The sequence below is a fragment of the Arthrobotrys flagrans genome (assembly GCF_004000055.1).
Source record: "Arthrobotrys flagrans strain CBS H-5679 chromosome Unknown unitig_3, whole genome shotgun sequence".
Lineage (NCBI taxonomy): Eukaryota > Fungi > Ascomycota > Orbiliomycetes > Orbiliales > Orbiliaceae > Arthrobotrys > Arthrobotrys flagrans.
The window spans coordinates 2,352,089-2,367,008 of NW_027137547.1; the positions used below are offsets into that span (position 1 = coordinate 2,352,089).

At 42.5% G+C, this 14,920-nt stretch overlaps 5 protein-coding genes across 5 annotated transcripts; 3 read left to right on the top strand and 2 right to left on the bottom strand.

Annotated features, from left to right (window-relative positions):
• Nucleotides 1-533: 533 nt before the first annotated feature.
• DFL_002071 (uncharacterized protein) lies at nt 534-1,034 on the bottom strand (the record flags this gene model as incomplete). The annotated part of the gene is made up of 1 exon (XM_067630805.1): nt 534-1,034. One exon carries the CDS (start codon nt 1,032-1,034, stop codon nt 534-536), a length of 501 nt encoding a protein of 166 aa, XP_067493411.1.
• A 2,694-nt stretch (nt 1,035-3,728) lies between these two features.
• Nucleotides 3,729-5,175, top strand: DFL_002072 (uncharacterized protein; the record flags this gene model as incomplete). Its single annotated transcript, XM_067630806.1, has 3 exons — nt 3,729-3,894; nt 3,978-4,310; nt 4,367-5,175. 3 exons carry the CDS (start codon nt 3,729-3,731, stop codon nt 5,173-5,175), a joined length of 1,308 nt encoding a protein of 435 aa, XP_067493412.1.
• Nucleotides 5,176-6,778: 1,603 nt separating this feature from the next.
• DFL_002073 (uncharacterized protein) lies at nt 6,779-7,813 on the top strand (the record flags this gene model as incomplete). Its single annotated transcript, XM_067630807.1, has 2 exons — nt 6,779-6,950; nt 7,026-7,813. 2 exons carry the CDS (start codon nt 6,779-6,781, stop codon nt 7,811-7,813), a joined length of 960 nt encoding a protein of 319 aa, XP_067493413.1.
• A 177-nt stretch (nt 7,814-7,990) lies between these two features.
• Nucleotides 7,991-11,013, bottom strand: DFL_002074 (uncharacterized protein; the record flags this gene model as incomplete). Its single annotated transcript, XM_067630808.1, has 13 exons — nt 7,991-8,040; nt 8,107-8,211; nt 8,277-8,424; nt 8,497-8,698; nt 8,757-8,869; nt 8,932-9,037; nt 9,144-9,396; nt 9,484-9,553; nt 9,621-9,665; nt 9,749-10,367; nt 10,447-10,495; nt 10,629-10,748; nt 10,980-11,013. The coding sequence occupies 13 exons, from the start codon at nt 11,011-11,013 to the stop codon at nt 7,991-7,993; spliced, it is 1,914 nt and encodes a 637-aa protein (XP_067493414.1).
• A 1,099-nt stretch (nt 11,014-12,112) lies between these two features.
• Nucleotides 12,113-13,587, top strand: DFL_002075 (uncharacterized protein; the record flags this gene model as incomplete). Its single annotated transcript, XM_067630809.1, has 3 exons — nt 12,113-12,290; nt 12,466-12,951; nt 13,049-13,587. The coding sequence occupies 3 exons, from the start codon at nt 12,113-12,115 to the stop codon at nt 13,585-13,587; spliced, it is 1,203 nt and encodes a 400-aa protein (XP_067493415.1).
• Nucleotides 13,588-14,920: the final 1,333 nt, after the last annotated feature.

Here is a 14,920-nt window from a genome sequence, read left to right on the forward strand (position 1 = left end):
ACACAAATGCATACCAGCAGGAACTACATTGGTCCCTCCACCAACTATTATAGCCGTTGCCACAGGTTCATTTTCTAGTAGATTATATTCTACCGTTCTATCCTCCGTGAACCCCCAGACCGACCTTAGCTCTTCACCGACCTGAAGGAGATCGTTAAAGAGTGATTTCAAACTAGCCAAAGTTGGCTGTTTGAGCAAACCAGTGAACTTAGCGACGTCTACCGTATTATATCGGAAATCTGCTAAAGCAGTTGGCGGATTTCCGGCAACCAAAACACCAAGATTGGTATCTGGTTCGACTAACCAGCCCAGTACCAACCTCGGAGGGTTGCAAACAGTTCGGACCCGTTTCTTAGCCCGGTCTATAAACAAATTATATTAGTTTTGGATTTTGAAAAAAACCTAAGTAGGCAGGAAGGCCTGAACAAATCTCTAGGAGACTTACCAAGTTCTTCCTAGTTTAGTTCCAGGTTAACTAAAAGTTCCAACTCTCTCTTCCTTACCCTTTTAAAGACTTTTTAACCCAGATAAAGCTAATCAAGCGCTTTAACCGCTGCGTCAAAATCCGCATCGGCACTATTAATGATGGCATCCTCAATAAGAGCCCTAGCCTTTAAAATCTTGGCTTTTTCTTTCGACTTTAGCTTTTTGCCGAAAGCGGTTACCATCTCGTCAATGGCGCGAATCTTCGTCTCGCGGGCTCGTACAGCCGCTTTATAGTCATCGTCGTTATCTGGGTCAATAGTGGCGGGAAGGGGGTCATTAAGCTCTTTTGTAATATGAGCAAAATAAGGAAGAAGACGAACTTTTTCAAGAATCGCCGGCCAAACAGTTCCAGTACCAGCCTCAGTTTTTGTGAAGACAGGCGGTGTCTGACTCCTGAGGATCTGTTCGACGTCTTTGCGTAACGCCAGCCATACTGGGTTAAAGCTGGCCCCAGATATTGAAAGTTCGGTTCGAATTTGATCAACTGTCCATGGTTGCGAGGAGGCCTTAAACTTAACCATACAAAAACCATAATCTCCATCTGCCATCTTATATAATCAGGTAGGGGAGGCTTTAATTTTAAGGTCTTGGTTTAAAATCTAGGTAATTTTGCAGGTTACGATATAGTTTTAATGCGAAGATGTATGATTTCAGAAAAGAGATTTATAAAGCTAACAGAATAAGTTTTGGTATTTTAAAAAAAAAGCTTCAGTTTATCATACATGATTAAAAAAAATCAGAATATTGTTAACTATGCATGTATATATTGTATATTGCTTCAGGGGTACAGCCGCGGGCTGCTGGAGCTATATACTGTGGAACATGGAAATGATAGCTTATGTTGAATCCTCAGGTTTTGGGAGGAGCTTATACAGCGCTGTAGAAGCTCCCATGCTGCTTCCCGCCCGACAGAACGATCTCATGTAGTATTCCTTAGCTTTATGCTTCTAATTAAATTAAAAAATCTGAATTCTGTTAGTTATGCATGCACACCCTGTATATTGCTTCAGGGGTACAGCCACGGGCTGCTGGAGCTATATACTGTGGAACATGGAAATGATAGCTTATGTTGAATCCTCAGGTTTTGGGAGGAGCTTATACAGCGCTGTAGAAGCTCCCATGCTGCTTCCCGCCCGACAGAACAATCTCACGTAGTATCCCTTACCTTTATACTTCTAATTAAAAACTTAGTTTTCTAGTTAAAGCAAACATTAATCTATAGAGCAAACATATCTGAAGGCCTCGCCAGCTTGCCCAGGCCTGGGAATTCTCTTTCCAGACCTTTTGAGGTCCTATATCGGCCTCCTCCAGATCCTACAAATATACTAAAATAAAAATCAGAATAAATGTTGGGAATTGTGTTGTAGTGTTGTATTTTAAGATCGATAAAGATCTATAATTAGCCTACAATCACCGAATCTTTAGACCTCATATCTCGCCACACTCGCCCTTTATAATAAATCGGCAACATCATGTCTTTAGACCTTAGGAAACCGGCTAGGACTCCCAACAACCTCTTCAAGTATCGTATCTGCCCCCGAGCCCCATTTAGATCTTTTAAATAGTACGAAAAACACATTGAAACAGAACATCAATCCTTCATTTCTACATTATTAGAAAGCGGGGTAAATCAGACTATTATCTTTCAAGAAACACCGCCAGTAGACGCGAATAGTGCCGAGGAAGACCTGAATCACTCGGAAGCGACCCCGGAGAGCCCTCTTGTGCGAAATGACGAAATATCAGAAGATTTAAGTACTCGACAATCTAATCAACCAGAATCTTTTGTTCCTAGGCTGTCTCTCCCGGTCAAGGATGCAGGAGCCCCATTCGGTGCCTTCTCAGATCCGATAATCGCTCAGATGAAAAATAATCCATGGTTCCCTTTTACTAACTTAGAGAATTTTAAATTAGCAAAATAGTTTATCGAAGAAAATATTTCTCAAACGGCAATTAATCAGTATTTCAATCACGGGATAGGTTCAGGCGCCAGAAGTGTCGATATAAAGTCATTCGAATCTGCTTATAGCCTCCGTCAAATAATTCAGGAAATGGATGAAAGTCTTGAAATAAATTCATTCAAACAAGATGTATTTAATTTTAAAATTGAAGGCCATCCAGGATCGAAATATTTTTATCGAAATCCTATAGAAGTCATCGCGTATCTCTTGCGGCAACGTTCATACGCGCAGGAGATGCACTTCATACCTAAAAAAGTCTATAGTAAATCTGGAGAAAGACAATATACAGAACTATGGACAGCAGATTAGTAGCATAGCCAGCAGGAATCTTTACCGTCCGATCATAGCCTTGTACCGATCCTCTATACTTCCGACACGACCCATCTCACTAATTTCTCTGGTGACAAAAAGGCCTGGCCAATCTATCTTTCAATTGGTAATATCAACTCGAAATATCGAAATCAGCCTTCTAAGAACGCCTGGATGTTGCTCGCCTTGCTACCGATACCGCCCAAGAAGGGCCCGTTGCGGCCGTCGGAGAAGCGATTAATTGATTCAAAAATACAGAATCTTATAAGTCAAATCTTGGAACCTCTGAATATGTACCCTACGGGCCTACTTATGGGATGCGGAGATGGATATCAGCGAATATATCATTTTCGTTTATGTGGATAGTTAGCAGATCATATGGAACATATTAATCTTCTTAGTATTATTCCTAAAGCCTGCCCTATCTGTACGGTACCGACTACGGCTCTCCAAGATTTCGATCAGGGCCTGGGATATCCTGTACGGGACTACAACTCTTATTCTGAACGATTAGATGATGGTGATGAGATTGGAAAAGCCCAATTACGTTTGGAGGGAGTGATAGGTTCGGCGGGGGCCTTCTTGGATCTGGGAATTACTGTAGCGGACCTACATAAGCCGGATCTCCTACACTGCATTTACTTAGGGATGATAAAACATCTTATGGAATGGATAATCAAATTTTTAAAAAAACATAAAAGGTTACAATTCTTCAATCAGTGCTGGGCTTCTGCACCAGCCTATCCCAAATTCCAACCGTTCCGCAGAGGCTATACACAGGTCTCCCAGTGGCAAGGAAAAGAAATGAGATCGGTTGTTAAGATTCTTGTTGCGACTTTAGCGAGCGCTTTGAGGGATCCATCGAGCCTTGAGAGGCCTGTTTTCGCCCAGGCGGTAAACTGTGTGAATGCTTTAATAAGTTTTGTTCTATATGCAACTTATCTTTCACATACTGAACAAACTCTTATAGATATGCAAAACCAGTTGCAAAGCTTTCATGATGGGAAAAATGTCTTCAGAGAATTTCGGGGGGCCCGAACGAGACCACAGCAGGCAGCTACAGGCATAGTAGGAGCGGTATCCAGCGATGAAGCTCTAGGTGAAAGTAGTGAAGACTCCTTAGAGGTTTCTGAAAATGGTAAGCTCACTTAGAAGTGTCTTCAGCCCTCTTCTTCTCCTGATCAGGGCTCTCTGGGAACTAACCGGGGCTAATGGCTATAGGACATTTTAATTTTATTAAAATGCATTTGATGACCCATTTTACTGATTCCATCAAAAAATTTGGTCAATTAAATGCTTGGTCAACAGAAGTAAGAGAGGCCTCGCATGTCGAACAGCTCAAAGAGGGATGGGCTCAATCCAATCACAGAGATACATACGCTCAAATAATAAAACACAGATATCGAAAACATCAATTTAAAATACAATTTCTCAATCTCGAACAATTAATAAAAGAAGGGGAGAAAATCAATGGGTTTGAAGAAGTCTATCCAGATTCGTTACCGGCTAGAGAGCGGCGCGAACAGTACCGCAAGAATAGACTAGGAATTGATGGTATGTTTATTGATATTTATTTTCTAATATTTCTAATCACGCTGACTCAGTCTCAGCCGGCCCTGTAAAGGCTCGTGCGGAACCATATAGTACGCCATCAATTGAAGTTGCAAATTCAACTCAATTGCAACCTAAAGTAGTCTTAAAATCTCCAGAAAATAGGAGCAAATGGGTTACAATAGATCAGATTAAGCGTGAATACGCTGTACCGGACCTCAACTGGGCGTTATATGCCTATTTGAGAACCTTACCGGCCTCCCAGACATTTCTTCGACCAGACTTTCATCCTTCATCCTTAGCAGACTTCAGAGCGCAAGTATACAAGACCCTCGCGGTCCCGATTGAGGACTTTCAGCATAGAAATGTTTTTACTAATCATGTTATTCGAACTAATTTAAACTGGCAAAAGAAGGGTCCTCGAAAGGACTTCATCATCTTCCAGAAGTCTCGTACGAGTCAATATGGAGATCTGAAAGGAAAGGCAGTAGCTAAGCTGGAATTGTTATTGATTGTCCATAATGCAATTAGTAATAAGACCTTTCAACTAGCTTTTGTCACTGAGCTCAAGCCATACGCTGGGGGAACTATACAGAGCCCCCATGGTTTCGTTCGCCTCACCGAGCATCCTTTAGTGGATTATGAAAAAGAAAACCATCAATCTTATCGAAATATCATTCCAATTCGAGCTATTTTGGGTCTGGCCCATTTAATCTCCTATGGGACCGGTTCATATCTTCTCAATACCCACATCGATCTCAATACCTGGAATGAGATTTATTCTTATAACGATGAAAATATAGATTCAGATATCGATATTGATAATGGATCTGATATTGAAGAAGAGGAATATTATTTTGAAGTTTAAATGGGGGGTTTGTATAGGCCCGTGTCAGTTTTGTTGGGGTGCCGGGTGGCCCTATTAGGATGGAGCGCGATGGACTGGGATGGACCGCGATGGAGCGCGATGGACCGCGATGGAGCGCGATGGAGCGCGATGGAAAAGTGTTCCATCGGATGAAAGGGCTTCCATCCGATGGAATTAAGGAAATGTGTTTTTTTCCTGATGTGTATTAACAGAGAGCACGTTGGTAATTTTGATGTTTCAACGTTGATATAATACGTAACGTATATTCTCAATTGAAATTTTCTTTTGTAAATATAAATAAATAATATAATTTTGATTATTATCAAGACGAGAATCTCGTAATCGAGGCATTATAAAATAATAATTCAAAATTTTATGAAGTTACGAAAGTATTGTTTTTGTTGTTTCGATTTAATTTTTGAGATTTTGAGAAATTTTTATTTTTGGAGCCGGGGGGGTCCAAATTTCGCGCCATAGTAAATATTAGGTCCTTATGATCATTACTTCCTATATAATCTGGTATTTCAGTGGATATTGACGAGTTCGTGAATGAGAATGGTGAAGCCAGTCGGTTCAAAATCTGAGGAACAACGCAAAAAAGCCCACACATGGGCTTCATGAATTCACTGATGCGAAAGAACTTAAGAGCGGGGAGTTCAGATATACGCCGCATCCCTTCAGAAAAAATTTTTGTCAAAGACTTTTTTTTTTCTTTTGCTTTTTTCCTATTGTAATTTTATCAGTTTTTATGGGCGCGCAGTAATACCAAGTTCAAAACAATAGAAATGTGGCCTGAGAACGAGGCTACGGCCACATAAGATAAGGAGCTCGCAGTGGATGCAGTGCAGGATATTGATAACCTAGGTCTATAGGCATTTCCGCAGAGCCAATAGAACATCGATATCCATGAGAAAGATCTCGGACCGGGGTATTTGTAATAGATCCTGCATTCAATTTACACATCTACCAAAGCATTGATAAAGCAGTATTTTTGAAACGCATAGTATTAACCAATGACCTTAACAGGCTTTTCTAAGCATGATTCTAAACTTCATGATGGTGTTGTGCAATATCATTTTATCGGGCAGCCTTCCCCTATACTTTTCACATTTGCATTCTAATCCTCAGTTCTCAGCCTGTACTTGATTGGAATACGCCATTTTACTCCACCTCTTTCCGATTAAGGGGACCCAAAGCCTCACGAATGAGGATCAAATGTTATATAACCATATTCCTTTTTGTGGATAAAAAAATTTGCATCCTCGAGTTATGGGATGTGCTGGCGAGGCAAGTTCGAAGACTCCGGAGCTCCCTAGTTCGTGGCTGCGAGACAGCCTTCATCTCGACGAGGCTGGCGGGTTTCTCATGCACGTCTGACTGTATAGATCACAAAAGCAGACGTAAGGGCCCAGCCTTACACCATTTATTTGCCACTCAATGACCCCGCTTTTGCGTATTTACCAATTCTAGAAAGCGCAAGGCAGCATCAAGATTAGATCGCAACATACCGGCCGGAATATCATCTAGAACATCGTGCTTATATTTTATTTTCAATTTCTGTCAGACCGGGTGTGAAGCTTCAAGTACTTGATCGGATACCACCATGTCGGATATCGATTTAGACGATCTAAAGGCGACGATCGCGGGCTATCCTGATGCCGGAAAACTCTTCCCCTTCATCTTAGTTATGGGTGAAACTGGAGCTGGTAAAAGTACCTTTATCAAGACACTAGCACCCGATTCCAATGTCAAAATAGAGCGTAGCTTAGATCCCGGTAAAGAACTCTCCTTCTTTCGCCAATTGGCCTTACCTAGAATATCTAATCTGGTGGCTAACCTACCTTCATCAGGTACATCAACATCAACAGTCGTTCCCATCAAAATTGGGTACCTGTCCGTCAATCTTGTGGACACACCGGGATTCAACGATGTGGAGAGATCAGATGCCGACATTCTTCTGGATATCTCTAAATGCCTTGTCGCACTCTCTCGGGCAGGAGGTGAACTCAGAGGAATCATCTACCTGCACAACCTAGCGTTCCCACGATTTTCTGGCACTTGCAAGGCGCACTTGGAAATGCTTCGAGAAATCTGCGGTGACAGAGGCATAGGAAATGTGTTCCTCGTGGCCTCCAATTGGGACTCTGGAAATGAAGAGAACTGCATTATCAGAGAAAAGAGCCTTCACACTAAGTACTGGCGCAATCTTATCAACGATGGCGCAACCTTCACACGATTTAGAAACAGTTATGATTCCGCAGAGGCCATAGTTGTTCAGTGCGTTTGGAAGGAATCAGTTGTTTTCGATCTCCAAAGGGAAATCTTAGATGATGGCCTGTTACTGGAGCGTACGAGAGCCGGCTCATACGCACTAGCTCGACGCTCTCTAAGGCCCGCAGAGCTAAGAAGGGTTCTGAACGGCGACGCGCCGGGTAATCCCGACGATATTGAAAAGGCAATTAAGATCGGCGAAAATGATAACGTGAAACTGAGAGTGGATATTGTGAAGGAAACAGATAATCGGTTCATGAAAATAATGCGATCCAAAGGGACTAGAGGGGTTGCTACCTTGTTGCAAGTAGTTATGACGCTCGCTGGAATAGGGTTGAGCATCGCCGGTATCATTGCAGGCCTCTAATCGACTAGATATTTATCTCAGGTTGCCTACCGTCATGTATCGACAGGACAAATCTAGATGTTCAAACAAAATATATAGAAATTATAACGGTAGATGAAAAATATAAATATAGACAGCATTGCTCTGCGCTCTCAATATCTAAGGTTTGTCCCACGAAACGAAACAGGCCGAATTCCTTTATTCGTAATAAGATACGGTTAAGGGTTGATCGGTGACAACCTTGCCATCTATTTTGCAAGAAAACTCGAGATTCGCGATACCCCATTGGACAACCAACAAGTACTCAAACTTACAGTACCACGTTGTACCATTTTTCTTGGTTAGTGTTTTTAGCGACGGACTCTGGAGAATATGTCTTTTGTCGACATTGAACTCCACTGAGACAAATTTCCTCACCCCTGTAAGATATCATAGAACCTCAGCCATTGTCCCAACTTTGAGAATAATTAACTCGAGATATTACCTGTTACAGGGTGCATTGGCCTGCCTTCGTCACAAAGGACTAGACGAGGAATGACTGAAATTCGTAGATTCTCAGAGTCTAGAATATGTCGGTCCATCGTGTAAATGAAACCAATCTCCTTTGTTTGGTTAGTCCGAATCGGGCTTCCCTAATCCAAGGAACGTTGTATCAGTGACTTTAAGCCCTTCTTAATAGTGAATGGTTATGGGGCCTCAAATACCATATCTACAATCCATCGAACGGTATTCACCACGTCTTCTCCCGTGGTCTCATGAACGAACCGATACCTTTTGTCATGAATACGAGGGCTATAGTCCTGGTATGCCTCCACCCCAATATTATGCCTCGCTACAAAAACATTAAAAATACGAGTAATGCCTATTGCTTCCGCGAGCACCGCACCCTTTGCCACGGATGCAAGACTTGAGGATTGTTAGACCAATATACCGTATTCAGTAGAATTAGTATGGATTCACATACCCCTCTCCGTTTCCCATAGTTTTGAGCTCCGCCGAGCCTTTCTCCGCTAGCTGTCCCTTAAGGAAGTGTCGCAGATACTTGCTATTTCCAAGGCCTCCTACGAGGACAACTGCCTGCACCATAGTTAGTCTAGTGAGAAGCTCTTTTGTGGATTCTGAAAATCTCATATGCGTACCTTTAGCTTGTGTTTCAGATTCCTTTCTTCTAGTTTTTCGATCTGACTCTGGATCAATAAGTAAATCTTATGACAGATCGGATCGAAGATTCCTTGAAATGTATCACTAAGAATCCACGAAAATTTGAGTTGAAGAGAACCTCTAATCCCTCGACAAAAAGGGGAGAAAGAAAAAAAAACACTAGGGAAAAGATCATAACGGGGAGGCTCACTATGCAAATCGTAGGTCTGAGATTTCCGTCCCCGGCTGGTTAGGATCTTCAATCGGAGGATAAAACGGTATTGTGAATATTCTCCTAGGCTCCATATCAAATTGGATTTTGAGTTTGTCGGCGAATTCTTTTGTGACAATTTTGCGAGCATTCTCAACCGCTTCATTGCAAGGTCCGGTCCCTCTCTGACCTATCCTAGCAGAGAGTATTTGTTCAAACCCTTTCTCTAGGTAAATAGACCCGCATAGTTCTCCTATAACCTCCATATCAGCAAGCGCACATCCGGAACCATGGCACCAGCACATCACATATGGTTTATTAGAAGACGCCAATGAAGTACCTTTAGGAGCCACTATTTCTTCTAGAACCAGATGAGGATCCATTTTCGTGACTTGGAAAGTGACAACGTCCTAGCTCTATATCTTAGCCTCTGCTGTGTTATGATAAAGATCATGCAAATCGTGATGTGGGACGTACTACTGTCCCGCCACCTGCGTCGCACACGATAACACAGTCGTCTTGCTGTACCAGAAAACGTTAACATCTTAGCTTTCCATCGATAAAATTAGATATTTATGATGCCAACTGGAAAATGCCTGACCTACCTTGATTAATTCAGGGTTATCTTTTTTTTCTTGGGTAAGAACATGAATAGCTGCCGCTGCCGGTTCGTTGATGAGCTTGAGATTGTTTTTACAGTCTATTTCCTGGTCTCGAAATGCTGCGGCTGCAGCGTCATAGGTATTCTGGGTAGCCTTCTCGCTCCAACCTGCAGGAACCGATAATACTACGGTCTTTTCGGCGGCATCGAAAATACGGCGCGTGCAGTCACTAATTATCTCCTCTTTAGCCTTTTCCCATATCAATTTGAGGTATTCGGATACTATTTCCACCGCGGTTAGGCCGTATTGATTGAGAAGTTCCTTTGTCGCCTTCACGTTTGGTGAGTCTTGGTAGTTCGGTGAGGTACCAAACGGTTCCAGGAGTATCTTCATCCATTGGAATACATCGCAGTTGTCCGGAATATCGAAACCCCAATGTATATTTCCATCGAACTGACTTCCGTATTGGTTGGAAGGCCAGTCTCCTCCCCTTTCCAGACCAACCTTTGAGGGCACCTTTCCACCACAGAAACGGTCGAGGGTATCCAAAATAACCTGTTTGATTTTAACATCTTCGGGAGGTTTTCCGGGGTGAATGAGTGCATAAGAGACGCCAGAATACCTTCACAAAAATTCATTGTATAAATTGTAATGCCCATAAGCCAGATCTTAGGCGATTGCGATGGTATTTAAAAACTCACGTGGTACCAAAATCGATTCCAATGACTAGACGATGCGAGTTGCTCCCATCTAGCCGCCATTATCAAATAGTATTAGTCCATCGATTATATGGCCCTCTCTATCAGGTGACTAACTGGGCTTGATATTTCAATCAAGGAAATAGTCTGAGAAGTTATAAAGAAAATGGCATTGTTAGACTTACCCACTCTAGGTCGAGGCCTATGCCTGCGAGGTCCACCAGCCGCATCATGTGATGAACTATGCGTTATCCCGTTTGTTGATTGGCTAGGACTACTATCGTTCGCGGAACTGGGCTCGGCCGCTGGTCGGGTTAAAGTATAGCAAATTTGAGTATAGGGATTAGTCTGGGTTCTCAAAACAACATAGAGGGAGAATATATGTTAAGAATGAAACTAGGATATGCCTGGATGCATGGGATTAAAACTGCTGGCCTTGACACTATACTATGATGGGACGTATGGTGGGAAGGCCAACGGGCTACAACACAAGAACGGCTAGCAAATCTGAGAATCGAATCTTGTCAGAATGATACCTTTATCCTTCCTTTTAAAGAAGGAAAACTTCATAGTTATAGGCCGGGCTTGTTATATCGAGGTATAAAAATGTTGTTAGTACTGAAAATTTATGGCCAAGTACAGCTGTAGCGCTCTACGCTTGCGATATCGAGGCAATTCTGTCAACGTCGGCTGTCGGAACTAAGGGTTCATCGTATATTGTAATAAAACATGGCCCGCTTATAAACAAATAGAACCGTGCTGGTCTCAACTAAATGATGGGTCAAGGGAGAACATTCAAATTTATAGCGAATGCACCAAACTGAAATATCTTTCCACCGCAGCCTTAAACCTTCAAATTGCGTCTTTGACATATCCACTTGCGAGCTCGGTTAAAAATGCATCCTTAAGTATGTGGGCGCCGAGAGTACTCGAGCTGAAACTCCCTCATGACAGCCAGTCGCCGCTGGAAAAATAGGGCTACGACTCGAGCCACCATCTATGAGTCCAGTTGTCAAGAGGGGTCCAATTGCAAAGTCTCTGCCATCTTGGCGGTATGCATATGCATGAAGATTCACGAGGCTGATTGATGTGAGCATATCGAACAGCCTCAGCCTTGCTTGAATAGAAGCGCCTAATAGTCTTAGATATGCAATATTCATCTGCTTGGTAAGTTTAAGGGCTGCTAAATTTTTATTTTAAAGAACAATACGGCAACTATCGTCCTCACCTTGATTAGAAACCTTTCTATAAATTTCCTATACTACTATTTTCTAGCTTTCTTCGATATTGTGATACTGCATCTCTCGATTCTCTCTGCAATCCACCCGCCCCCATGGCTTTCCAAGCTGACAATTTATCAGCCCGCGATTCTATGTCCGCAACACGGAGGAGCGGGGATGGTCCATCAAACGAGGGCTGGATACAGAAGATAAAACGGCATTTTGTGGGTCACCCAAATCCCGCAGGCTTTCAAAATAGTATTCCTAGCGATACCTCTAGATTTTCACCATCGCTATATCCCTCCAGTGGACGAGTCCAAACCAACGTTGGAACAGGCGTAGGTGATTATTCTAGCAAAGAGAAATATCAGAGCCAAGCGTCCCAACCACATTACGGAGGGTATAATTCCCGTGGTTCTACTACAGGCGGAAGTTACCCTGGCGGATCAATGGTGCCTCTAAATCAGAACCCTATCAAACTAGACAAGCAACAGGGAAAGCTCCGCAGGAACAAAAACCATAAACCAGAAGATGTAGACGATAAGAGCGTCCCAACTGCGACGGAAAACTCCAACCAAAAGGATCTACCGACATCTTCGATGCAACCATGTTCAAAATCTGCAATTGGTACATCTCCATCCCAATTTACTTATCCTTTAGTCGCTTCGAGTGATACTTAAAGCCCATCTTTCATGTTTTGTGTTCTTCTTTTTATACAACTTAAGCTCTAACCCTTATGGCAACGGTTGCCAATTTAATGCTTCTTACAATTGTACAATTGAAATTCTAACGGGGAGTTTAGGACCAGAGTCCAAAACGCTACCAGATATAGATCAAGTCGAGGAGTCAGATGAAGAACTTTCTTCAATGAATGACGATAACTCTATTCAGTCACGTGTCGAAGACATGGACCTAGAACAAGTCTTCCAGGACTTTCAGAGTATCTTCTCCAGGGCGCACGACTTGTGCAGGGAACATACCCCACAATCCATACCCTCATTAGAATGGTGGAACCATCACCCGAATAAAGCATCAGAACTATCAACTGTGCTTTCTTCGAACTCGAAGCCTCCACTGAAGTTTGAGGAGCTCAGAGCCTACACCATTGACCAGCTAGGCAGGGCGTACGTCTGTGGCAAAATCGTGTGCTACTTATTTCCAAACTCCGAGCCGGACCGGTACCTCCTATCAACCGGCGGTCGAATTGAACCGAAAGATTTCTGGACGGATAGGCAAACCGCAGAATACTTGGGTTGCTTGGAAGCAAAAATATATAGATTGAACGCCGGTAAGTCTAGAATGCATTAAAAATCGATGCCAAACCCTTCCGAACATTAAACTACTCAAAGATTGTCTTCCTAATAACTTCGTTGTAAGTTTAATAGGTCGACCGCATACACTAGCGAAGGCAGAGAGATGGAGGTCCCAAACAGTTACTCTTTTGAGTCCTATAGTAGCGGATAATGAAGCCGACCTCTCTCCCGACGGGAAATTATTCGCCGAGGAGCTATTCAAGCTTTACGTCCAATTCATTGGTATCCACTCCACCGCCGATAATGGAGCCGTCCTTGAGGATTTCGAACGGATGATATCACAAGCTATTAAGGTATCGCGACAACTGCGACAGCATCACTGGAAATTTATTGTCAGATACCCACAAAATTTCAGCTGCGGTCACACGTTTCGAAATTTCAGAATCATGGGCGATGTCAACGCCGTTGACCATCGTATCCTCGAAACTGTGAACGAGCAGATCGAGCCACCAATGGGGCCGATACAGTATAATCCTGACGACGCTCGAACGTGGATAATCGATCGTCCGCTATTATTGCAACTGAGGCCAAATATCAAGGGGAAAGATGGAACAATGCTAAGACCGCCCCTCGTGCATGTTAAAGCTCGCCTCTTGGCCGCAAAAGGATAGTATTGGGCGACGAAGTATGGGTTTTATGGATTCATAGAGGCAACACCGTTTACAGAATCAAAACCTCGCAGACCTTAAGCAAACTTAACATTCCTGATAACCCTCCAAGTGTTACGTGGTATATTTTGGGACACCTTTTTCTTTGGTGCCAATCGCTGTTTTCCGGTATGGATTTCAGGACATTTCCTTCAACTTCCTAGATTGTTTTTTATATCACGATGGTGTCTTCTACAGATGCGAAAACCCCACTAAATCCTTTGTTATCAGATTTAAGCTTGAAATTTAAGAATTATGTACGGTGTAAGCGTGAAAGCCAGCGAGATCATTGGTGTATCTACATAAGTGCCTGCAACCGATCCAATGTTAGTTTGGTTTATCATTCATCAAGTTTAACTGGTATCCTTTGGTACCAGGGATTTTAATTAAAATGACATCTTTTAAACATTGACGAACAAAACTGTTGTGAGGTGGCAAATTAGTCTCTGGGAGACTACCAGCTATCTGGCTAGCCCATCAGCTGTATATAGGTAAAATGGACGGTGGGCGGTAGGAAACTGAGCGACTGAGAATAATATACATATATATAAATATTAGGATAATGATGCGTATTAGAATAGGTGTATAATAAAGAACAAAGGAAATTGGTTGGAAAGAACGTCGGTAGGAAACCGATTTATAGAACAAGATGCGTTAAGAACTCAAAAATGCAACAGAACATAAATACCCAAACTCTCCACCAAACCTTCCCTCCACTCTCTGACCACATATTTCCACCACACTGTGGGTAAAAATAATATTAGTTGTAGGCAAGTATAGCAACGGCTAGTACTCGCAATGCCTTTAACTCGAAAGATTCTCATGAGTTCATCATACACCGTAGGGTCAAAAATTGTCCATGGGGTGGCCAGACGTATCTATGGATAATTAATTTCTTAAAAAGTATGTTTTTGTTCGTCCCCAGCTTCTTCTACATGATATCATAGAAGCACTGAGGTGCAGTAGTTTGGGGGAATGACAAATTCAACATTTGGTTTCAAAGTATATACGTATGTATCGAATATTGGTTCGTTTATAACATATATTCTCACTAGTTTTGTATCAAACCCCGTCAAGAAATTAAGATCTGAGGTATACGAAGATGAATCTGCAGTTGCACGTACCTATATCAATCCTTGCCCACGGGGAAGGCTAAATTGTTCCCCCGCACCCGCCAAACGAATAGGAAAAGCCACGGTGCTCTGAGTGTCGTGTATCTGTTAGCCACGAGGGTGCTATAACGTTTTATATATATTCTTGCAAACGAGATTTGCACGTTCACCCCCAACATGAAAAG